General features: G+C 56.1%; 3 protein-coding genes across 3 annotated transcripts; 1 reads left to right on the forward strand and 2 right to left on the reverse strand.

Moving 5' to 3' along the window:
* Positions 1 to 3,773: 3,773 nt before the first annotated feature.
* On the forward strand, positions 3,774 to 6,995 carry LOC107076562 (transcription factor HES-1-like). The gene is made up of 4 exons (XM_069186739.1): positions 3,774 to 4,775; positions 4,877 to 4,972; positions 5,176 to 5,263; positions 5,795 to 6,995. Exons 1-4 carry the CDS (start codon positions 4,686 to 4,688, stop codon positions 6,142 to 6,144), a joined length of 624 nt encoding a protein of 207 aa, XP_069042840.1. The 5' UTR covers positions 3,774 to 4,685; the 3' UTR covers positions 6,145 to 6,995.
* Positions 6,996 to 7,733: 738 nt separating this feature from the next.
* LOC138235522 (TSC22 domain family protein 2-like) lies at positions 7,734 to 15,288 on the reverse strand. Its single transcript, XM_069186738.1, has 3 exons — positions 11,488 to 15,288; positions 11,127 to 11,178; positions 7,734 to 10,176 (listed from the first exon to the last, which is right to left on the reverse strand). Exons 1-3 carry the CDS (start codon positions 13,479 to 13,481, stop codon positions 9,997 to 9,999), a joined length of 2,226 nt encoding a protein of 741 aa, XP_069042839.1. The 5' UTR covers positions 13,482 to 15,288; the 3' UTR covers positions 7,734 to 9,996.
* A 2,758-nt stretch (positions 15,289 to 18,046) lies between these two features.
* On the reverse strand, positions 18,047 to 23,059 carry LOC138237801 (TSC22 domain family protein 4). The gene is made up of 3 exons (XM_069187643.1): positions 20,289 to 23,059; positions 19,621 to 19,754; positions 18,047 to 18,065 (listed from the first exon to the last, which is right to left on the reverse strand). Exons 1-3 carry the CDS (start codon positions 20,895 to 20,897, stop codon positions 18,047 to 18,049), a joined length of 762 nt encoding a protein of 253 aa, XP_069043744.1. The 5' UTR covers positions 20,898 to 23,059.
* Between the last annotated feature and the right edge of the window lie 280 nt (positions 23,060 to 23,339).

A 23,339-nucleotide genomic window follows, 5' to 3' on the forward strand; every position in this document is an offset into this window, starting at 1 on the left:
AGACCAAGCAATACAGTGAAAGTAGCAGCAAAATTATGGGAGCACAACAGCTCTAGCAGATGGACATGGCTTCCAAACAGCATGGAAGGCCAATAAAATCACTGACTGTCATTACCAGCCCTGGCACAGGGAATTTCATCTTCTCCCATTGGAGCAATGATTTAGATCTCTCTCTCTCTGTCCAGTGTGTCTGTATTAACCCCCCTCTCTCTCAGTGCAGTGTTAATGGACTGTAGTGTCCAGTGTGTCTGTATTAACCCTTCTCTCTCAGTGCAGTGTTCATGTACTGTAGTGTCCAGTTTGTCTGTATTAACCCCTCTCTCTCAGGGCAGTGTTAATGGACTGGAGTGTCCAGTGTGTCTGTATTAACCCCTCTCTCTCAGTGCAGTGTTAATGGACTGTAGTGTCCAGTGTGTCTGTATTAACCCTTCTCTCTCAGTGCAGTGTTCATGTACTGTAGTGTCCAGTGTGTCTGTATTAACACCTCTCTCTCAGGGCAGTGTTAATGGACTGTAGTGTCCAGTGTGTCTGTATTAACCCCTCTCTCTCAGTGCAGTGTTAATGGACTGTAGTGTCCAGTGTGTCTGTATTAACCCCTCTCTCTCAGTGCAGTGTTAATGGACTGTAGTGTCCAGTGTGTCTGTATTAACCCCTCTCTCTCAGTGCAGTGTTAATGGACTGTAGTGCCAGGTGTGTCTGTATGAACCCCTCTATCTCAGTGCAGTGTCAATGTACTGTAGTGTCCACGGGTCTGTTTACACTTATATAGTGCTTTTCTGGACACTCCACTCAAAGTGCTTTACAGGTAATGGGGACTCCTCTCCACCACCACCAATGTACAGCTTCCACCTGGATGATGTGCCAGTACTCTCCCCACACACCAGCTCTCAGTGGGGAGGAGGGCAGAGTGATGAAGCCAGTTCATAGAGGGGGATTGTTAGGAGACCATGACTGGTAAAGACCAGGGGGAAATCTGGCCAGGATATCAGGGTTACATCCCTACGCTTTTCGAGAAATGTCCAAGGATTTTTAATGACCACAGAGAGACAGGACCTCAGTTTTACATATCACCCAGTATAGTATCCCTGTCACTATGCTGGGGCATTAGGACCCACACAGACCACAGGGTGAGCGCCGTCTGCTGGCCCCACTAACACCCCTTCCAGCAGCAGCCTTAGTTTTTCCCAGGAGGTCTCCCATCCAGGTACTGACCAGGCTCACACCTCCTGAGCTTCAGTGGGCTGCCAGCTGGGAGTTGCAGGGTGATATGGCAGCTGGCTGGACTGTACTGTAGTGTCCAGTATTTTCTGTATTGACCCTCCCCTGAACTGTCCTGACAGACGCCAGTGTCCCACAGAGCTCGTGTGAGTGATGTCTGTATCTGGAGGGTCCAGTAATTAGATTATCAGGACAGGAGGTCCTGAGCCAGAAGGAGGGAGGAGGGGGTGTGTGTTCTGTCCTGCAGTCAGGCTCTGTGTTTCCCGGCAGGGGGTCAGTGGCCCCCAGCTGTGGAGGTGATTGAGATTGAGATGTCCTCTGGCCCTGAGAGAACAGGGCCTGTCACTGGGACTGGAAACAGAGAGGGACTCAGAAACACGTCTGAACGAGGGGAGACCTTACAGCCTGTCAGGGTCAGCAGGTGACTGATTGGATTGATCAGGTGACGTGCAGCAGGGCGGCTTGTGCCTGACTCCTCCAGCCCGTGTTTCTGGGGACTCGTGGGGCTGCGGACCCCCAGAGTCTGTCCTACCCCTCAAATGGAAAGGAGTGTGGAACATGAGGAAGAGAGGAATGAGGGGGAGAGAGAGAACAGGAGTGAAGAAGGTGAGGATGGAGAGAGAGAGCAGGAGTGAAGAAGGTGAGGATGGAGAGAGTGGAGGAGTGAGGAAGGTGAGGATGGAGAGAGAGAGCAGGAGTGAAGAAGGTGAGGATGGAGAGAGAGCAGGAGTGAAGAAGGTGAGGATGGAGAGAGAGCAGGAGTGAAGAAGGTGAGGATGGAGAGAGAGAGCAGGAGTGAGGAAGGTGAAGATGGAGAGAGAGCAGGAGTGAAGAAGGTGAGGATGGAGAGAGAGAGCAGGAGTGAAGAAGGTGAGGATGGAGAGAGAGCAGGAGTGAGGAAGGTGAGGATGGAGAGAGAGAGCAGGAGTGAGGAAGGTGAAGATGGAGAGAGAGAGTGGAGGAGTGAGGAAGGTGAGGATGGAGAGAGAGAGCAGGAGTGAGGAAGGTGAGGATGGAGAGAGTGGAGGAGTGAGGAAGGTGAGGATGGAGAGAGAGAGCAGGAGTGAGGAAGGTGAGGATGGAGAGAGTGGAGGAGTGAGGAAGGTGAGGATGGAGAGAGAGAGCAGGAGTGAGGAAGGTGAGGATGGAGAGAGAGAGCAGGAGTGAGGAAGGTGAGGATGGAGAGAGTGGAGGAGTGAGGAAGGTGAGGATGGAGAGACAGAGCAGGAATGAGGAAGGTGAGGATGGAGAGAGTGGAGGAGTGAGGAAGGTGAGGATGGAGAGAGAGAGCAGGAGTGAGGAAGGTGAGGATGGATGAGGAGACACATGCAGAAGACTGAGAGCTCTCTTGCCCCCTGCTGGATTATTGTTCTGTCAATTCAGGCAGTTTGAGTGATTCGTCAAAGCTGACAGACTGACACACACATCTGTCACCAGCTCTGAGTCTGTCAGTTCAGAGTGTGTGTCTGTCTGGGGTGTGTGTGTGTCTGTTCAGAGTGTGTGTCTATTCGGAGTGTCTGTCTGGGGTGTGTGTGTCTGTTCGGAGTGTGTGTTTGTTCGGTGTCTGTGTCTGAATGGTGTGTGTGTGTCTGTTCGGAGTGTGTGTTTGCCTGGGGTGTGTGTCTGTGCGGGGTGTTATGTATGGGGTGTGTGTCTGTGTGGGGTGTTATTTGTGGGGTGTGTGTCAGTCTGGGGTGTGTGTTTGTTTGGAGTGTGTGTCAGTCTGGGGTGTATGTTTGTTTGGAGTGTGTGTGTGAACTGAGTGTGTGTCAGTCTGGGGTGTGTGTTTGTTTGTTGTGGAATACGAGTCTGTGTATCTGTCCATGAGGATGTTGACTAGCTCAGCTTCTAGAGTTGTGTACATGTATGATACTGTGTTTATGAAAGGGGACTTCATAAAGACTGTTTGAAAACCTAAACATTTGAGTCTGACTAGTGATCTGCCTACTGACCTGTTGATTGATTCATTGTTCTGCCCATTGATCAGTCTATTGATTTATCAATCTGTCTATAGATCTGTGTCTCTGTCTATTGATCGGTTTATATATAGAACTGTCTATTTATTGACCAGTTTATTGATCAGTTTGTCGATTTATCAATCAATTGATCAGTCTATTAATTAATCAATCTGTCTATTGCTCCCTCCATTGATTTATTGGTCAGTCTGTCTATCAATCTGCCTATCAACCCTGGTATTGATTAATTGGTCTATCTCAGGCTGCAGCAGGAGAGAACCCCCCCCACCCCCGTCCATCAAGGGTGACTGACAGCTAGGTCACCCCGTGGACACCCCTTAATCCCCGGGGCGCTAATCTGGTGAAGACAGGAGGTTAACTGACACTTCAGGCCTGATGAATTAAACAGCGAGGCGAGCTGTCTTCACGCCACCCACGGACGAGCGCCTTCCCGAAAACAAGCTTTCCTCTTTCAAAAGGGAGAGACGAGAGCAAGAGTCTCGTCTTTGTCTTGTGTGTGTGTGTGTTGGGGCGGGCCGGGGGAGCAGCTCACCCCCCCCAACCCCAGGCTCGGTCCCGTGCCCTATATAGACCGACAGCGAGAGGCGGGCTGCAGTCCTCGCGCGCCCTGCCGGGGTCGTACACGCGCCGCCGCTGCACACGAGCCAGCTCGGCCGCTCGAGACGGAGAGAGGGGGACGTGAACCCGGATCCGACAGGCGGGTGGGCACAGCACTGTCCCGCGCAGGACAAACACCTCGCAGGGCCGTCAGGGAGAGACGGGGAATGGTTCTCTCATGACATTGACGATAGGCTCCTGGCGCAGGAGAGCGCGTGTAAGGAGCGGCGCGCTCAGGCGTGTCTGATAGTACTTCCCTAACCGCGTCCTGTGCAGGCTGCGGAGATCGTGACGTCCTGCCGATTACTCGTGCGGTTGGATCTGTGCGCACTGTGCCGGGAGAGTTCGAGAGCTCTTTCTGCGTGGATGGGAACTTCCTCAGGCACCAGCAGTGCTAACTGCACGCAGTATAGCACTCCACAGGTAGCAGAATAAATCACTGCACAAATATAGTGTTCTATAGGGGAAGCGTGAACAGCTGCACACACTACAGCACTCTACAGGTACAATTAATAATTGGACAGTATAGAAGTCTACAGGGAGAAGAATTAATAATTATCTACTCTGAGTTAAGTATTAATGATGTTCCAGATGCTGTAGAATTCCGATTTTACGGAGTTTTGTATAAAAACTCTTCATGGTATGTTATTTAAATAAATATTTAATACAGTTTTGCCAACAGTTCATACGGTGCAGTTTTAATGCCTGCAGTCCTCTCCCTGAAGTAGCAGTACATTGTAAGTTGGCGGTGACAGGGTATAAAGAGCAGCGCAAACGCTGTAGTATTCATATTTCGCTGTCGAGCGGGTAGCGTTCCAGTTCAGGCTGTAGACAGCACGTTTCTACGGCTTGCGGTCAGTGTCGAACCGGACCGGGTTAGAGAGTCTCGTGCCAATGGAGCCGCCCGACGTCGCGAGAGTCTGCGCCGGAACCCCTCGCGCTGGGGCCGCGCGGGACGCCAAGGCACCCAAGACGCGGCGACAGGTAAACGGCGTCACCGCCGACACCCGCAGTCGCCTCTGCTGTGACAGTGCCGGAGTGCGCGGGAGCCTCACTGGCCGTCTCTCGTGAACGCGCCCTTGCAGGTCTCCAAGCCGCTGACGGAGAAGCGCAGGAGAGCGCGCATCAACCACAGCCTGGCTCAGCTCCGCGCGCTGCTGCTGCGGCCCGGCGCCCCCGCCGTGAGTACCCGCGCGCCGAGTCCGGCCGTCCGCCTCTCGCTCGCCACCTCAGACACACCCAAACAGCACTTCCACCCAGATCTTAGCAGTGCAGTTAAAACACACCGAGCCATCTCTGAGAACTGTGCCGAATCGCGGTTTAATGACCCGCATGTACGGGGCTGTTGCGGATTCTGAAACGCACTTCTGTCCTCCCTGTGTAGCCTTGTGGTCACTCGAGACTCGAGAAGGCCGCCATCCTGGAGATGACCGTGCGGCGCTTGAGGGCAGAGACAGCGCAGCCTGGCATGGGTATTAACCCCTCTCTCTCAGTGCAGTGTTAATGGACTGTAGTGTCCAGTGTGTCTGTATTAACCCCTCTCTCTCAGTGCAGTGTTAATGGACTGTAGTGTCCAGTGTGTCTGTATTAACCCCTCTTTCTCAGTGCAGTGTTAATGGACTGTAGTGTCCAGTGTGTCCTTATTAACCCCTCTCTCTCAGTGCAGTGTTAATGGACTGTAGTTTCCAGTGTGTCTGTATGAACCCCTCTCTCTCAGTGCAGTGTTAATGGACTGTAGTGTCCAGTGTGTCTGTATTAACCCCTCTCTCTCAGTGCAGTGTTAATGGACTGTAGTGTCCAGTGTGTCTGTATGAACCCCTCTCTCTCAGTGCAGTGTTAATGGACTGTAGTGTCCAGTGTGTCTGTATTAACCCCTCTCTCTCAGTGCAGTGTTAATGGACTGTAGTGTCCAGTGTGTCTGTATTAACCCCTCTCTCTCAGTGCAGTGTTAAAGGACTGTAGTGTCCAGTGTGTCTGTATTAACCCCTCTCTCTCTCTGTCAGGCTCCAGTGTCCTGGATCAGTACTGGTCTGGGTTCACTGATTGTGTCCGAGAGGTGACCTCCTTCCTGAGTGCCAGCGATGGGGCTGACTGTGCAGTCAGGACAGGGCTGCTCGGGTGGCTCACTGACCGCATGGTCACGGTGCACGCCCCTCCCCATCCCTGCCCAGCCCCAGTCCTGGACACCGTCCACAGCCGCGTTTCCCCGTCGCCATCGCCGCCGGCCGGGGATGGACGACTCCGCGCTCTCCCGGTCCCTGCGCCGGGCTCGGCTGTCCCCCCAGGACAGAGGGCGAAGGACAGGACAGTAACGGGGTCGCCGCCCGCTGACGCTGTGTGGCGGCCATGGTGAGGGAGACCAGTCCTGGACTGGCAACACGCTGTCCCAGCCCACCTCTGCCGTCATTAGGGAGGTTTCCGGCCTGCAGATCTCCCCTGCCAGGGCCTGTGGGCTTGGGGGCCTGGGGACTGGTCAGCTGGGGTCCTTCCTCCCGCTGCCATCAGACACACGGTCCAGCACTGCAGCTTCTCTCTCGTGGCTCTGGTCTCTTCAGAGCTTCAGGGGGATCAGATCAGGCTGATCCGCACCAGGTTTTACAGCAGTCCCTCTCAGATTCCCATTGACAACGCTGTCAGACATGGAGAGGGTTGGACTGCTGTGGCAATAGGAGTGTGAAAGACACTGTAAAACCTGGAGTGGATTTCACTGCTGTGGCAAGGGGAGTGTGAAAGACACTGTAAAACCTGGAGTGGATTTCACTGCTGTGGCAAGGGGAGTGTGAAAGACACTGTAAAACCTGGAGTGGATTTCACTGCTGTGGCAAGGGGAGTGTGAACGACACTGTAAAACCTGGAGTGGATTTCACTGCTGTGGCAAGGGGAGTGTGAACGACACTGTAAAACCTGGAGTGGATTTCACTGCTGTGCAGTAGGAGTCTGAATGATATGTGAAACTGGAAAGGATCAGACTGTTGTGTTCCTTCCATGAGAAGTGATGTTTAGGAGGTGTCGGTGTTTATATAGTGCATATTCCTTTCACTACGCATGCTTCCTTTGTTAAGAAGAGGTTGGTAAGAAGTGGAATGGAGCATTAAAACACTTCCTTCAAACCGATATGGTCATGATTAGGAAATAAATCCATGTTCAGAGTTTGCAGTTTTTTCTGTAACGTTTGTAAATTTAATAAAATTGGTTTCAATTTTTTCTGTCTGTTTTTTCTCATATTTTTGGGCAGCAGGAGGTCCTCCCCTGAGCAGAGCAGACAGGACAGGCTCTCCTGCTTCCTGAGCTGTAATTCTCACGGCACCTCAGAGCACAAGGATATGAGCCCAGCCAGCCTGTTAGGTAGTTAGTAGCTTATTGAAACCAGAGTATCAGCTTCACCAATAGTGCTGGCAGCTTGTTCCACACTCCCACCTTCCTTTGTGTAAAGAACCTCCTGTTCTCAGCTTCATATATACTTTCACATAGGTCAGTGCCTTGGGGGATTTTGAATCCTTGGATCTGACTTTCTTGTAGTCTTTTGTGATCGACACTGTAAAGATTTAGTTCCTTCAGCCTGTTAGTGTAGGACATTTCCTCAAACCCCAGAATGCATCTGGCTGATCTCCATAACCTGGGTGTTTTGGTCCAAGTTAATCTGTTGGTTTGGCTCCTCTGGTCTTAAGACAGGCTTGTTGACTAACACATAGATACATGCTGCCCGAGGTACAACTGCTAGGCTTTCAGGCCTGGCCTGGGGTCAGCAACTGTAAGATATCAAGGCCTTGACCTTTCTGTGACCTTTAACCCTACAGAAAGGAAGGGGTCAGGGAGAGCCATCAAGCAGGCTCCTCCAGAAACTGAATCAGCGTCCACCGCAGCCCTCTTAAGTGGTCTTACCACCTCTGGACCCGGGGGCCTGCAGGGTCAGGTTTACAGGGAATTATAGGGACTAAAAAATCCCATCACTGAGTCAATAAGTCATTTTATTAACCTCTCAAGTTGTATGTACATGATTGTTACCAACCTAATGCATATGTCATACTTGTATTATACATCACCCTGGATAAGTGCAGCTGCTAAGCAAATAAATAAATTAATAAGAATAAAAATAACCAGCCAGAACCCACACCCTGTTAATACCCACTCAGTCCCACACAGGGTGGCACCTCACCTGGCAGAGGATGGGCACAAGGCCAGCTCACGTGTTTGGACTGTGGGAGGAGACCCATTTGAGCCCAGGAGGACCACGCGCGCTCCACACAGAAGGTGCCCCGATCATGACATCGAATATTGGCGCTCCCGGTTTTTCAAAAAACCCCGGCATGACACACCGCCGTCCAGGTCTCCGTGTGTGTCGTGGGCTGAAATGTTTGACCGCTCTGCCAGGTGAGTCTGCCTTCCCATTCCGTGTGGAGAGCAAAACCCCCCGCAGGAAAAACTCCAAAACATTGTTTCACATTCTGACCCTCAGTGACAGAGATAAGACTGGGGTGTTTTCTCCCTGCAGAAAAAAATACATAACCACACGAAGACCTGATTTCTTAGAAGGCACAATAAGGAAGGTTATCATCATCAAAGGCACGTTGTGGAAGGTTATCATCATCATTATGCTGTTCTGACATCAGACATCATCTTAATCATAATTACTGCATTAATTTAAGGCTTCACATTTGTGTTAGTTTGGGAGAGGAGAGACAGTTCCTATATAACATGTCACACTGAAAATGAGAGAGGAGGACTGAGAGAGATAACTGCCTACACTCTTACTCCAGTCCTGCTGTCTCTCAGTACAGCTCCTCCAGTCCTGCTGTCTCTCAGTACAGCTCCTCCAGTCCTGCTGTCTCTCAGTACAGCTCCTCGTCCTGCTGTCTCTCAGTACAGCTCCTTGTCCTGCTGTCTCTCAGTACAGCTCCTCGTCCTGCTGTCTCTCAGTACAGCTCCTCCAGTCCTGGTGTCTCTCAGTACAGCTCCTCGTCCTGCTGTCTCTCAGTACAGCTCCTCGTCCTGCTGTCTCTCAGTATAGCTCCTCCAGTCCTGCTGTCTCTCAGTACAGCTCCTCGTCCTGCTGTCTCTCAGTACAGGTCCTCGTCCTGCTGTCTCTCAGTACAGCTCCTCCAGTCCTGCTGTCTCTCAGTACAGCTCCTCCAGTCCTGCTGTCTCTCAGTACAGCTCCTTGTCCTGCTGTCTCTCAGTACAGCTCCTCGTCCTGCTGTCTCTCAGTACAGCTCCTCCAGTCCTGCTGTCTCTCAGTACAGCTCCTCGTCCTGCTGTCTCTCAGTACAGCTCCTCGTCCTGCTGTCTCTCAGTACAGCTCCTCGTCCTGCTGTCTCTAGTACAGCTCCTCGTCCTGCTGTCTCTAGTACAGCTCCTCCAGTCCTGCTGTCTCTCAGTACAGCTCCTTGTCCTGCTGTCTCTCAGTACAGCTCCTCGTCCTGCTGTCTCTCAGTACAGCTCCTCGTCCTGCTGTCTCTCAGTACAGCTCCTCCAGTCCTGCTGTCTCTCAGTACAGCTCCTCCAGTCCTGCTGTCTCTCAGTACAGCTCCTCCAGTCCTGCTGTCTCTCAGTACAGCTCCTCCAGTCCTGCTGTCTCTCAGTACCTCTCCTCATCCTGCTGTCTCTCAGTACAGCTCCTCCAGTCCTGCTGTCTCTCAGTACAGCTCCTCCAGTCCTGCTGTCTCTCAGTACAGCTCCTCCAGTCCTGCTGTCTCTCAGTACAGCTCCTTGTCCTGCTGTCTCTCAGTACAGCTCCTCGTCCTGCTGTCTCTCAGTACAGCTCCTCCAGTCCTGCTGTCTCTCAGTACAGCTCCTCCAGTCCTGCTGTCTCTCAGTACAGCTCCTCATCCTGCTGTCTCTCAGTACAGCTCCTTGTCCTGCTGTCTCTCAGTACAGCTCCTCGTCCTGCTGTCTCTTAGTACAGCTCCTCCAGTCCTGCTGTCTCTCAGTACAGCTCCTTGTCCTGTTGTCTCTCAGTACAGCTCCTCGTCCTGCTGTCTTTCAGTCCTGCTGTCTCTCAGTACAGCTTTTCTTGTGCTGCTCTCTATTTCTATTTATCTGAGCACAATCTTCTCTGTTCCTTCATCCTTCCCCTGTCTCTCTCTATCTTTGTCAGTACTGTTCTCTGTCTCCTTACTTCTCTCTCTCTAGTAATTCCTCCTCTGTCTCTGGGAGCCATGATCTTTCCCAGTGTCCTGCTCTCTCCCAGTTGCTCTGGCCCCCAGTCCTAGTGCCCATCCTCTCCTGCAGGCACTGCCTGACTGTCCTGGTCGCAGTGGGTCAGTGTCCGGAGCAGCTCGTTCTCTCGCTCCAGATGGGCGTTCCTGTCAGACAGCTCCCTGATCTTCTCCCTCAGCACCTCCACCTCCTCTCGCACTGCAAACATCAGGTGCGTCTTCACCAGGTCCTGCCAGCAAGGATCACAGAGGTCAGTTACTGACATGACACAGAGGAGCACAGAGAAGGACGGCACAGTAAAGATCAGCACAGAGCAGTACGGCACAGCACAGATCAGCTCAGAGCAGTACGGCACAGATCAGCTCAGAGTAGTACAGCACAGCATAGATCAGCTCAGAGTAGTACAGCACAGCACAGATCAGCTGAGAGCAGTACGGCACAGCACAGATCAGCTCGGAGTAGTACAGCACAGCACAGATCAGCTGAGAGCAGTATGGTACAGCACAGATCAGCTCAGAGCAGTACGGGACAGATCAGCACAAATCACACAGCACAGATCAGCTCAGAGCAGTACGGCACAGATCAGCACAGCACAGCACAGATCAGCTCAGAGTAGTATAGCACAGCACAGGTCAGCTCAGAGTAGTACAGCACAGAACAGAGCAGTACAGCACAGATCAGAACTGAGCAGTACAGCACAGATCAGAACTGAGCAGTACAGCACAGATCAGCACAAAGTAGTACAGCACAGCACAGATCAGCTCAGAGTAGTACAGCACAGCACAGATCAGCACAGAGTAGTACAGCACAGCACAGATCAGCTCAGAGTAGTAAAACACAGCCCAGATCAGAACTGAGCAGTACAGCACAGAACAGATCAGCACAGAGCTGTACAGCACAGAGCAGAGCAGTACAGTATAGCACAGCACAGAACAGAACAACAGAGAATATAACAGAGCACAATTTAGCCCAGAGTGTTGATCAGTGATATAGCAGAGCACAGTAAAGCCGAGCGTGCTGATCATTGATACAGCAGAACACAGTAAAGATCAGTGTGTTGATCATTGATACAGAAAAGCAGAGGAAAGCCCAGCGTGCCGATCACTGATACAGCAGAACATAGTAAAGATCAGTGTGTTGATCACTGAGACAGGAGAGCACAGTAAAGCCCAGTCTTACCATGGCCTGCTCAATCTTGTTGTCAATGGCGATCATACTGTTACTGGAGCCACTGCAAAACATAAGAACACGCCTGAGACAAGGATCAAATCAGAGACACAGCAGCCAGACAAGAGAGTGCGACAGACAGTAATATGAACAGATACACAGATACAAAGACGGACATACCGAATGTAACGGAGACAGCAGGGCAGCTGGATTTGAAAGCCCGAGAAAGAACTCCCTCATCTCCCCAATCCCACTGAGCCCTGTGTTCCCAAAGTGCTACCCGGTAACGATCCGATTATAATGACCGCACAGTTACTCATTCTAAGCAGCACAAAGGCTAGCGTACTGGTGCAGCCACAAGAGGGCGTGTTACCTGTGGAAGAACAGTAACAGAGACAGGAAGGCCTTGTCAGCGTTTCTCTTTCGGACAGAAGCCGGTTTCAGGCCCGTGCAGCACATAGCCTCCTGACCCAGAAGGCTGGTTCTGACCAGCTCCTGCCCCCAGTCCTCTCGCGGGGCGACGGGCCGGGTGGCTGAGCCCGGCTGGGGCGCCTCCCGGGTCTCGGTTCTGTGCCCTGGGACCTCCGGGAATGTGGCAGGACTCCCCCCGACTCGGCTGCAGTCCTTGTCCCGGGATGGAGGCCCACTCAGGCTGCGCTGGGTCGGGCGCGTCGCGGCAGCAGGAACAGAACCGGGCTCGACCCCAGCCCCGGAGGCCGCAGCGCAGTTCTGTGGTGAACCGCTCGGGCCAGAGTCCGGGTGGGCTGGACGGGCCGGAGCTGCAGAGCGGTCTGGCTGCCCGCAGCCCGAAACCGTCTCTCCAGTCCCGGCGGACGCCGCCTGCTGCCGTGGAGATTCCCCGGGTTCGGCGCAGAGATCGGGCTGCGAAGACGAAGCCCGGCTCGTGTCTGAGGAGGTCCACTCCGCACAGCGCGTCGGATCAGAACCGATGCCACGGGCTTCGGTGCCGACCTGGGTTCGAGTCCCACCGGCGCTGGCATGGTCCCGGCAGGGGCCGGCGCCAGACTGGTTCTGCAAGGCAGTCTGGGAAGACGCGGGACCGTCAGGACATGTCTGGCCCGCGCGGTCTGACCCGCCTTGTCTGCGATCGTCGGTGTCACCCGGGCTGGGACTGGCGCCGGCCTGGAGAGGGCCCTGTGCTCGGGTTCGAGGCAGGCCGGGGTCAAGGCTGGAGTGCGGACGAGTGGCCGGACCTTCCTGATCTACGCCACGGCTGCCCGGTGGTTTCATGCTGGAGAGGCCAACACCCGGGCCATCCCGGGTTCGAGAGCCCTGCCTTCCGGCTTCCGCGCGGGAATCCAGGGGGGTGTCCTCCGACTCGGCGGCCCTGGGATCAGAACTCCCGGGGGCCGATGCGTCTCTCTGCGTCTCCCGGGAGACGTCTCCGCGTGCCACGGTTCGAGAGGCGCTGGACCCCCCCATTCCGGGATCCGGGACTGAAGCCGAGGACAGCCCGTGCACCTTGGGTCCTGGATCAGAATCCTCCCGCGTCTGTGCTTCCCTCAGAGCCGGGCGATCCCGGATCCGGGTTCGAGAGTGATCCGCAGGATGGGAACCCTGGCTGCTGGAGACAGCGGGTGTACCGGCTGGGTTCAGACGGGGGCGCTCTTGGCTGCGGGTTCGAGGTATGCCAGACAGACTAGGATTTGGGGATGAGGTTGGATCCTTATTGATCAGCAGGTTTCGGGTGCGAATCTGGCCGGCCTCCTTCTCCCTCTCCTCCTCTCCCTCCCTCCTTGGTTGTGGCCTGCAGGTTAGGGGCTGGCCATGGGTGCGAGCCTCATGAGATCCAGGACACGCCTGACCGCCTCTGTGACCAGAGAGGGGTCTGAACGTAGCTCCTGCCTCCTCGGAGTCGAGGAAGGGCAGACCGGAGGTGGAACACCCCCCTGATCCGGCCTCTGCGATGCTCTTCTCCTGCCTTGGAGTCTCGGAGGCAGAGGAGGGCTGCGAGGCCTCACTGAGGCTGGCCCGAGAAGCGGAGGCAGCCCTCTGACCAGGGTGCGAGGCAAGGAGGGGAGGCCTGGGGGAGAGGGAGGCAGCCTGACGCAAGGGCGATGCCCTTCTCAGGACGGGGGAGGATGGAGCCGAGGCAGACCGAGAGGCAGAACGGGCCTGAGAGAGCCGCGCAGGCGGGGGCGCGGACTGGAGGAGCCGAGCCTCAGAGGCTACGCTGAGCTCTGATCTCGCTCGGCTGAGGCAGGAGGGGGGCGGGAGGCAGGCGGACGGCGAGGCGGCCCGGGACCCCGATCTGAGCCGGGGGGTACCAGGCTGAGGCTGGGAGGCAGGGCTGGGCCGGTGCCTCGTCTCGAAACAGGACACCATCTTCTTGACATTGACGAACATGGTAACTATTGCTGTCGTCTTCCGGTGTTCCGGTGTTCTGATGTTCCGATGTCCGATGTTCTGATGTTCCGATGTCCACAAGAACAGCGAGGTCTAAGCAAAAGAGGCACTCCTCTGATTTCTCACTCCGACCGGCACTGTCTCCCACTGCATGGGCAACTAGGGCTGGTCTGGGGCTCCATCCAGAGAGGGGATGGGGGAGCCCATCTGACGCAGACGCTGGACACTTGTCTCCCCTGAATGTGCCCCACGGTCCTGTTTCTGGCAGGCCAGAGCAGACCCTTCCCTCCTTTCTGTCGGCCGGCAGTCAACCACCACACCTGTCAGAACGCAGCAGCAGCCCTGCAGAACAGCCCAGGGTCCACATGTCTCCCCAGCGCAGAGGAAAAGCTCAGCTCGCTGTAGAAACCCAACGAGCAACATTAAGAAAAGGGAAATCCTTGAATCCAAAGGGCGTCCAGGGGTCTGTGACTGGAGATCCCGCAGCCAGTGTCCTAACCCAGGATGAGCCCCTACCGCCTAGAGATCAGAGTCACAGCCCAGCTGAAGAAGGGCCACTCTTACAATGAACCATTTTCCCAGTCCAGTAAAACGCCCAGATCTCCAGATCACTCATTCACGTGCCGGATTTCAAACTGGTAATAACTGTAAGACGTCTCCCTAACCGCTTCTATTTTTTAACAATCCACTCAAAACACTGATTCTAATTAATGCTCTCTGTGTCTGACGGAGTGCCTGCTTCTGCACTTGACCAGAATATCTATAGGGCTGAATAAGAAGTTCTAGAATTCCATTCCCTCCCACTGACTCCCTTTATCGTCCAATAGGAACGCTCCCTGCACAACTCAACATTCCGCCTCCTGCCCACTTATGCAGCAGCAGGGGACAGCCATTGGCTGACGCCATCCTTCTGTCTCCACCCACTAACGCCTCCTAACCAGAAGCGACTAGCTATTGGCTGGAGCCACGGCCTGTCTCCTCCCCCCTACTCCCCTTCCCTGGCGAGGCCTGGCTATTGGCCAGATCACAATTCTCTCTCCAGCTACACTTCCACAACCATTTTAAACCCTTCGTTTGCCAAATGGCATCAGTTTCAGAGACACCACGTAACACACACCAGAAGAGATCGCAATGCGTGTTATGGCATTGCAAATATATCTGTTTCCTGCCACCAGTATCTGGTGTTACAGTGTTGTGGAAGAAGGTTTTAAGAATTTTGATCTCTACAAGTCTGATAATATGAGAAATGTTAACATTATGGATGAGATTCAACCCGCTGCCCCCTGGTTGAGTGTCAGAGAGTTTCTCACGGTCACAGGCAGTTTTCATTCCAGCTTAGCCCTTACTGACTACCAGCAGCTCGTTGTTGGCTATTCCTGGACCACCCCTGCCTCTCCAGGTGCTGGGCAGCACTCAGGACCAGGTCTGGACCCCCTGGGACCCCGACAGCGCCCGGCGCGGGGCAGACCCGTCACCAGCACAGGCCCAGAGCCTCTAGCACAGCCATCGGAAAGCGAACTTGCAGGAGTAAGAGAGAACAGCAGAACAGCAGTCCCTAGAGCAGTGAGACCGGGCCTGTGTGAGATATCTCCTCTTGCCCCTGTGCAGTGGAGTCTCCCTCCCCTCCCCTGTGCCTCGGGCTAACAGAGGCAGCTCTGTCTCCCCCCTCCGGCCCCCCCTCTGTCCTTTCTCTCCGTGTCGTCTGTCTCAGCCCCTCTCAGCTCTGCCTCCCCCTCCCCCTGCTCTATGGACACTGCCCATGAATCACAGTGTAAACATTACAAGCACTCAGTATGAGGATGACTATTAATTAATATTATTAATATTATTATTATTATTATTATTATACTGTAGAGGGGCCGACTCTGTTCACACACAGCTCTTTCCTATAAGACTGGACAGTGCAGCAGAAAGTGCATACGTCTTGTCTGTGTCCAGTTTCTACGTCCAGGCTGTGGTCACTGAGCCTGTCCTCTCTGGACAGCCAGGTCTGCCTGTGTCCAGTTTCTGTGTCCAGGCTGTGGTCACTGAGTCTGTCCCCTCTGGACAGCCAGGTCTGCCTGTGTCCAGTTTCTGTGTCCAGGCTGTGGTCACTGAGTCTGTTTTCTCTGGACAGCCAGGTCTGTCTGTGTCCAGTGTCTGTGTCCAGGCTGTGGTCACTGAGCCTGTCTACTCTGGACAGCCAGGTCTGCCTGGGTCCAGACAGGGGTCGCTGAGCCAGAAGGGTGACAGTTTGTGCTGTGTTGTGTGTTGCAGCGGGTGAGGTGGTGTTGTATTATGTTGCGTGTGCAGCAGTGGGTGAGGTTGTGCTGTGTTGTGGTTAACTCTGATCTCGCTGGCTTCTCCCTGTCCCCCCTCCCTGCCCCTCTGCCTACTCCACACTCATTATTCCCCAGTCCGCCAGAGTGGGCATCACGGCATTCCGGAGGTGGGAGGGGGGGAACGCGCACACAATCGCCACCATTGTCGTGCCGTGTCCCGGGCCATTGTCCCGGCCTGGGAACATTCCGAACCTTCCCCGCCCACCCTGTCTGCCGTCCGCACGGAGGACTCTGGAAACAGCTCCGGGTCTGTGCCTCTCCCAGGCCCCCCGAACGCAGGCCCAGACACGCGTGTCTCGGACACACAGGGCACACAGGGCACACGCCACGGACGGCACACGGCCTCCCGCTGCGAGGGAAGGACGCTGGCAACACGTGCCGACAGACTAGCAAGTGGATGCGTCCAGGGCTTCCGGCTTCAACAACATAGCTGGGCAGCTTGCTCCACACTCCCACCACTCTTCGTGCAAAGACTTTCCTCTTGCCCGAACTGGAGGATCTCGACCAGCCCATTCTTGAAAGAAACCAGAGTATCAGCTTCAGCAACACGGCTGAATATCTTGTTCCACTCTTGCACCACTCTTTGTGTAAAGACTTTCCTCTTGCCCGGACTGGAGGATCTCGCCCAGCCTTTTCTTGAAAGAAGCCGGAGTACAAAACCCAAAACATGTTGGGGTAGCTTTTCCAATCCCCATCACTCGGTGTAAAGAACTGACTCCTGTGCTCAGCTTCCACGCAGATTCCACCTGTATCCTCTGGTCTGTTTTTCAGAGTCGGATCTGAGGAGAGTCCACTGTAGCCTTCTGTGAGCATGACAAGAGAGACTGAGCTCCTTTAGGACATTCCTTTAACCCTGGGCAAGCACCCTGACCTCTGGACAGATTCAAGAAGGGAAACACCATTTTGTACCTGGGTGACCGCAATCACCATAAAGAAACTGCAGAGCAACAAAAGACCGAGGAGATGCAACTGCAGCACAGCTCTGGCAGCAGACCCATCAACAGGAGTGATATTGACAGGCCATGCGTGTCACACGTCAGGAATCCTCCCTCTTAACTCTCCCTGCTTGTAACACAAAGGAGCCGGCTCTGGGGGCAACGCTGCCCTCTTCTGGTCAAGTCCCAGAGCTGCAGACTGACTCTCCCCCTGTGAGACAGGAAGACGGGGGGAGAGAGAGGTTTCCCTGCTCAAGCACAGCAACATTATTTGTTTAACACAAATACAATATTATTTATTTAACATGACTATTACTTACTCATGTTAAATAATATTTGTCTAGTACGCTCATAGCCAATCAGTGCAGATGCCCAGTCTGCAATCTTGACAGGCCTGGAGACAACTGGCACAGAGAAATTAGGTGCAATGCAGGCAACCCCACAGGGGAGTCACAGGACTCGGGGGCACCATGGCTCCACACACTGACGTCAGACACCCCCCATGTCACACCAGGTCCAGGGTAACATCCCTCAGTACTCCACCGCACCACAATGCACAGGACTGACACTGACCCTGCACCTGAACCCCAAACCCCTGACAGGGGTCCTCACACAGGGTGTGGGCTGAGATACAGAGAAGGGGAGATGGAGAGAGGGGTGAGAGTGAGAGGAGGAACGGGGCGGGAGAAATGGTGAGAGGAGAAGAGTGAAGGGACGACATCGGAGACAGGAAGTGAGAGACACATGGTGGCACAGGACCAAAGCATGATGGAGGAAAAAACAGTCTGGCGGCAGGTATCTAAAATCTAAAAAGCAGATGTCACACACACAGACTACACTCTAGCACACACGCCACACCCGTACCATACACACAACACACACGCAGACCCATGCTACACACACATGCCACACACACGCCCACCACATGCCACGCACACACGTGTCACACGCACACACCCACATGCTACATACACGCACACACACACACCCCACCCATGCTACACACATGTGCATCACACACACACAATACACTCAAGCATCCATGCCACACAAACACACGCGTCACACACATGCCACACGCATGCCACTCACGTGTCTCACACACACGTACACACACACACACACACACGCATGCAGTTATCCTGCTGCACAGGTGAGGAATCCCAGTGACTCCGCCTCGGTGTTTACAGACTCGCCCGGCTCTGGGGAGTGGGGAGTGAATCCTCAGCCCCAGGCCTCACCGAGCCGGTAAAACCTGAACACGCAGGGCCTGCAGTGAACCCCCTCCCCTGCCAGACAGCTCCGTTACTCACACAGCCTGCAGCGAGCTGGAGCAGACACACACAGGAGAGGAGGCCCTGCACACACCCTGCACAAGCACGCTACACACACACATGCTACAAACACTCTACACATATACATGCTACACACCCTCTACACACACACTCTTCATATAAGCAAGCTACACATGCTACATGCATGCTACACGCACTGTAAACTGTGAGGCCTGTGAGAGGCAGGGCTCTGATTGATCAGTGTGGAGGCCCATGAGAGGCAGGGCTCTGATTGATCAGGGAGGAGGCCTCTGAGAGGCAGGGCTCTGATTGATCAGTGTGGAGGCCCATGAGAGGCAGGGCTCTGATTGATCAGTGTGGAGGCCCATGAGAGGCAGGGCTCTGATTGATCAGGGAGGAGGCCTCTGAGAGGCAGGGCTCTGATTGATCAGTGTGGAGGCCTGTGAGAGGCAGGGCTCTGATTGATCAGTGTGGAGGCCCATGAGAGGCAGGGCTCTGATTGATCAGGGAGGAGGCCTGTGAGAGGCAGGGCTCTGATCGATCAGTGTGGAGGCCCATGAGAGGCAGGGCTCTGATTGATCAGGGAGGAGGCCTGTGAGAGGCAGGGCTCTGATTGATCAGGGAGGAGGCCTCTGAGAGGCAGGGCTCTGATTGATCAGTGTGGAGGCCTGTGAGAGGCAGGGCTCTGATTGATCAGGGAGGAGGCCTGTGAGAGGCAGGGCTCTGATAGATCAGTGTGGAGGCCCATGAGAGGCAGGGCTCTGATTGATCAGGGAGGAGGCCTGTGAGAGGCAGGGCTCTGATCGATCAGTGTGGAGGCCCATGAGAGGCAGGGCTCTGATTGACCAGTGTGGAGGCCTGTGAGGGGGAGGAGTGAGAAAATGAGAGAAAGGAATAGTGGGAAAGCAGCAGGGCGAGAGACAGCGCAGGAAAGGGAGACAGTGAGTTATTTCAGCAGCCGAAATCTACAGGCTGACAGTGACGAACCACAAACTGCCTGTTCTGACGTGCGAAAATGCCAGGTATTTGTCCCGAAGCTGTGACTGATCACACTGGGGTGTGAAGAACAAGCACTCCCACTCCTGCAGGCTGCCGTGCCGCCAGATAGACAGAGCAGAGCAGAGCAGAGCAGAGCAGATGGGCGTCACTTTCCCCCTCACCACAGGGAGGGCTACTGACGCCATTCTGGCTCAAGGACGGGCAGCTCCTAGAGCCAAGATGGTGGAAAGAGCTAGCAGTCCTTTTCAGAGTGCGCGATTATAGGAGTCGCTGAGAGTGCGACTCCTGACCTCTGTGTGCACCGTGGCAGAGGTTTAACAGAATCGTTCCTCTCGGCACGGGGGCGGATAGCTCATTCAGCAGACAGGATGCCGATAAACACACCAGAGGCCCTGGATTAGGGGCTTCGGACTCTGGATTGGCAGGGTTGTGGGTTCAAATCCCAGATGTTGCCCATCTGACCCCTCACACTGCTCCTGTTAAACACCCAGCTGATCAACACGTACTGATCACGTGACCAACACATCTGGACAAGAGTGCAGCCAGTACTGCTCAGTCCAAACTCCGCCCGGCCCTGCGGATCACCTACCTGTCCTCGTCCAGCTGGAACGCTCCCCCGACGCCGAACACGGACTGGGCCAGCGCGAGGCGAGACGGGCTCCGGCTGGGGCACGGCACCCGCGGGGGGCTGGCGTCTCCGGGCGACCCCGGGCGAGACAGAGCCTGAAACGAGAGGAGCGGAGAGTCAGCGATGAACCGAACCCGGCTCAAGGCCCGGACTGGGAGAAGAGCTCCCGTCTAGAACCCAGAGGGATCGGCAGACCCCCTGGCGCAGAACACAGATCTCATTATAGAGGAGCCAGAATCATCACCAGCTGGAGCTGAAACCAGTCAAGCTGAGACTCGTCTGGGTCCCAGGAACCAGCAACTCTGCCAGCTGCCGAGAGTCTGAACCCCGAGTGGACCTCCCACTGTTACTAACTCCCACTCCTTTCACTTAGCTGGTGCTCTTAGCCCAAGATATTTGTGCTGGAGACGATGTCATATCTCAATGCTCAAAGGAACAACAGCAGTGTCACAGCTGGGATTTGAACCCGCAACCTTCCAGCTGCAAGTCCCGAAGCCCACACACCTTCGAACCCGGGGCCGCCTGGGTGGAAACCAGGGACCCCAGCAGCTCGGCCCCACGGGAGCCGGAAGAGCTGGGTTCTGGCGGGACGGGCTGACGCGCGACCGCTACGCCGCCGGCTCGCTCACCTGTCCCAGGGGGGCATCCATCCGCAGCGGGGGGGGCAGGCGCCTGTGCCGGGCGGTCCCGGCCGCCGCGGGGCCCAGCCGGGGCGAGGGGGGCCCGCTCAGGGGCTGGCGCGGGGCGGTGTCGCCGGCGGCGACGCTGGACGCCAGCAGGTGGGTGGTGCCCTGCGAGTGCACCAGGTGCCCCGGCCGCAGCGGGCGGAAGGGGTGGGGCAGGGGGGTCGCCCCCAGGCCGGCCGCCCCCCCCAGCGAGTCCAGCGCGTCCAGCGAGTCCAGCGAGTCCAGCGAGTGCGCGTGCCGCAGGCCGGCCAGCAGCCGCGCCTCCCGGTCCAGCACGTCCACGCAGGTCCAGCGGCCGCGGCGGTAGGGCTGGCCCAGCGCGCGCCGCAGACGCACCACGCGGAACCGGGAGGCCGGGGGCGAGCCGCTGCCGTCCGGGGGGCCCCTCTCCTCCGGCCCCCGGGACGGGTCCGGCGGGGAGGAGGGCGCGGCGGCGCCGCCCTGGTGGCCGTCCACCGCCGGCTGCTCGGGGCCCCCGGCTCCAGGGGACGCCCCGCAATCCGACGTCACGCTGGTGATCAGGAAGCCACTCTTCTTCCGGCCCCCGCTCATGGTCAGTCCCTGCTCCAGCTGGGGACTGCCCCGTTTATCAATCAATCAATCAATCAATCAATCAATCAATCGGTCTATCAGTCAGTCAGAGTAAGTGTCTCGGAATCCAAGTTCAGCTCCACTCGCTGAGCTTCCTCATCGCCTCACAGGACGGCGGCTCCCCCGACCCCCAGGGTCCGGAAGACAGACAGGAGAGGGACCCCCGGCTCCCAGCGGCCACGTGCCATCGCTGCAGGAGCGCCCTCAGCGCGCCCCCGAGCGCATGCTGCCCGGAGTCTTCCTCGGGAGAGTCCCCCCCCGCCGGGGACGAGCCTGGGAAAGCGCGTGTGCCTCTCCCGGAGCCGGGCCAGCGACTGGGAACCCGCCCCGCGTCCCGGACGCATCCAACTTCGCCGGCTCTGAAACAGCCCGGGCCGGTGCGGGAGACCCCCCAGACCTGCGGGCGCGACCCCCGTGCGGGAGGCTGGGCTTGGTTTTTTCCTTCAGGATCCGCGCATTATATCCGTCTCCCTTTTAAACAGCTCGATTCCTGTGGGTCTCTCCCCGCCCCCTCAGCCGGCGCGCACGGCGGAGCTCCGCTCGCCTTGTTAGGAAACCGCGGCTGCGGGGTTTAGGAAGTGGGGGCCGCCTGCCTGTCGACAAAACCGCTGAGCAGTTCCGCTTCCTTCGGGTTCAGCACAAATCGATCATTTGCAGGGCACGGAAATGAAGCGCCTCTCGAACCTCACCTGGAGCCGTGCGAGAGCGCGGGGACCTGTCAGGACACGCAGCTGAAATACCACCGGCTGGTCCTCCTGCGAGCTCCGGGTCCGAGAGCCGACCTGGCCCGTCAGGACGGACTCCGAGGACACGTGGGCGCAGGAACGTAAAACCGACCCTCCCAGCGAGAGGACTCCGTGATTTTGCTCAGGTATACACACACATACATGTGCAGCTGAACCCACACAGTCTGTGAGGAATAACGCCCTCTAATCAAACCAACTTTCCTCGGTGCGCTTGAGGAAACGCCTTTCGAATAGAGGCGGCGCTGCTGCTGCTGCTGCCTGTAGGACAGAGATCCCACTGTTTCTAATAATAATTGCCCCCTTTCGACGTGGTGACAAGAAATTAATCATATTTCAGGGACGACCACCCCCTCGCCCCTCCGCGCCTCGCCTTTAAACCGACAGGCGCCGAGTCGTGAAGAAATAACGATGACACGCCCGGGAGGAGGCGTTAAGCCCGCAGCGGGGAAGTCATCCGGTTCGAGCGAGCAGCCGTGAGCCTCTGTAAGGTCACACGGGCCCCCGGGCAATGGCAAGGCGCCTCGGCTTGACGTTTTCTCGTCGTGCAGGGGCCGGTGTCGAGCCGCCCGGCCGGGGCTGAAGGCTGCGAGCGCCGCCCTGCGCTCCGACAGCTCAGCGCGCACCGTACCAGCCCCGACTCTGTCTCTGTCTCTGCGAAAGCGTCTCCCACGCCCTCAGAGCGCTGGAAAAACACGACCAGGAGCGTCTGGAACATCCGAAGAAGAAGAAAAAAAAAACCCAAAACTGATTCTTTTATTATTGGTCTCGACAAGAAAAAGTTGTAGAACAGGGTCTCTCCTCACGGGGGCTGTGCGCTCGCCAGATCAGACGTATTCGCAGAGCTGACAAGATGACAGAGAAGCGAGTTCTCCTCGTCTGACACTCGGTCCCGCGGCGCCGGAGAGGAAATCAATCTCGGCCGGTCTCCGCAGCCCCAGAGAGGACTCCTCCGGCTGCTGCGCGCTGACAGGCTCCTGTCTCCGGCTCCGCCGCTCGGGTCCCGCTCGCTGCTTCCTCGCCCGGCCGGACTGGCACATCCACCCGCAGCAGCTGCAGACGACAACTTCCACACCAGCCACTTCCGGCCCCGCCGTGCCTCGCGATCCGGAAACCCGCTGCGGCTCGCGGGGTCCTCGGCCGGGGGCGCCTCTCGTGACACTCCCTGCCCGTGCAGCGCGTGCAGCGCGTGCAGCCCATCGCAGTGCCCCTCGGTCCCTCCCCCTGCTCCCGCTCTGGAACAAGGAACCAGCACCGAGGTCCCGAATCCAGATCCATATCTGTGCCCAGTGCCCCCCTCAGGCCGTACTAAGGTCGGGGTTTGGGACGGGAGAGGGGGGCAGTGTTTTGCTGCTTGATTACACGGGACCGCGAGGGGCCAATCGGATTCTAGCGGGCCAGCAGGAAACCTCAGTGGTACAAGGGTGCTCTGAGCCTCAGAGTAACAGACACACACTGCTCTCCTGTATAGCACCTTCTCTCTGCTCACAGTGTTCAGAGTATAGACACACACTGCTCTCCTGTATAGCACCTTCTCTCTGCTCACAGTGTTCAGAGTATAGACACACACTGCTCCCCTGTATAGCACCTTCTCTCTGCTCACAGTGTTCAGAGTATAGACACACACTGCTCCCCTGTATAGCACCTTCTCTCTGCTCAC

The sequence above is a fragment of the Lepisosteus oculatus genome, chromosome 3, assembly GCF_040954835.1.
Source record: "Lepisosteus oculatus isolate fLepOcu1 chromosome 3, fLepOcu1.hap2, whole genome shotgun sequence".
Classification (NCBI taxonomy): Eukaryota; Metazoa; Chordata; class Actinopteri; order Semionotiformes; family Lepisosteidae; genus Lepisosteus; species Lepisosteus oculatus.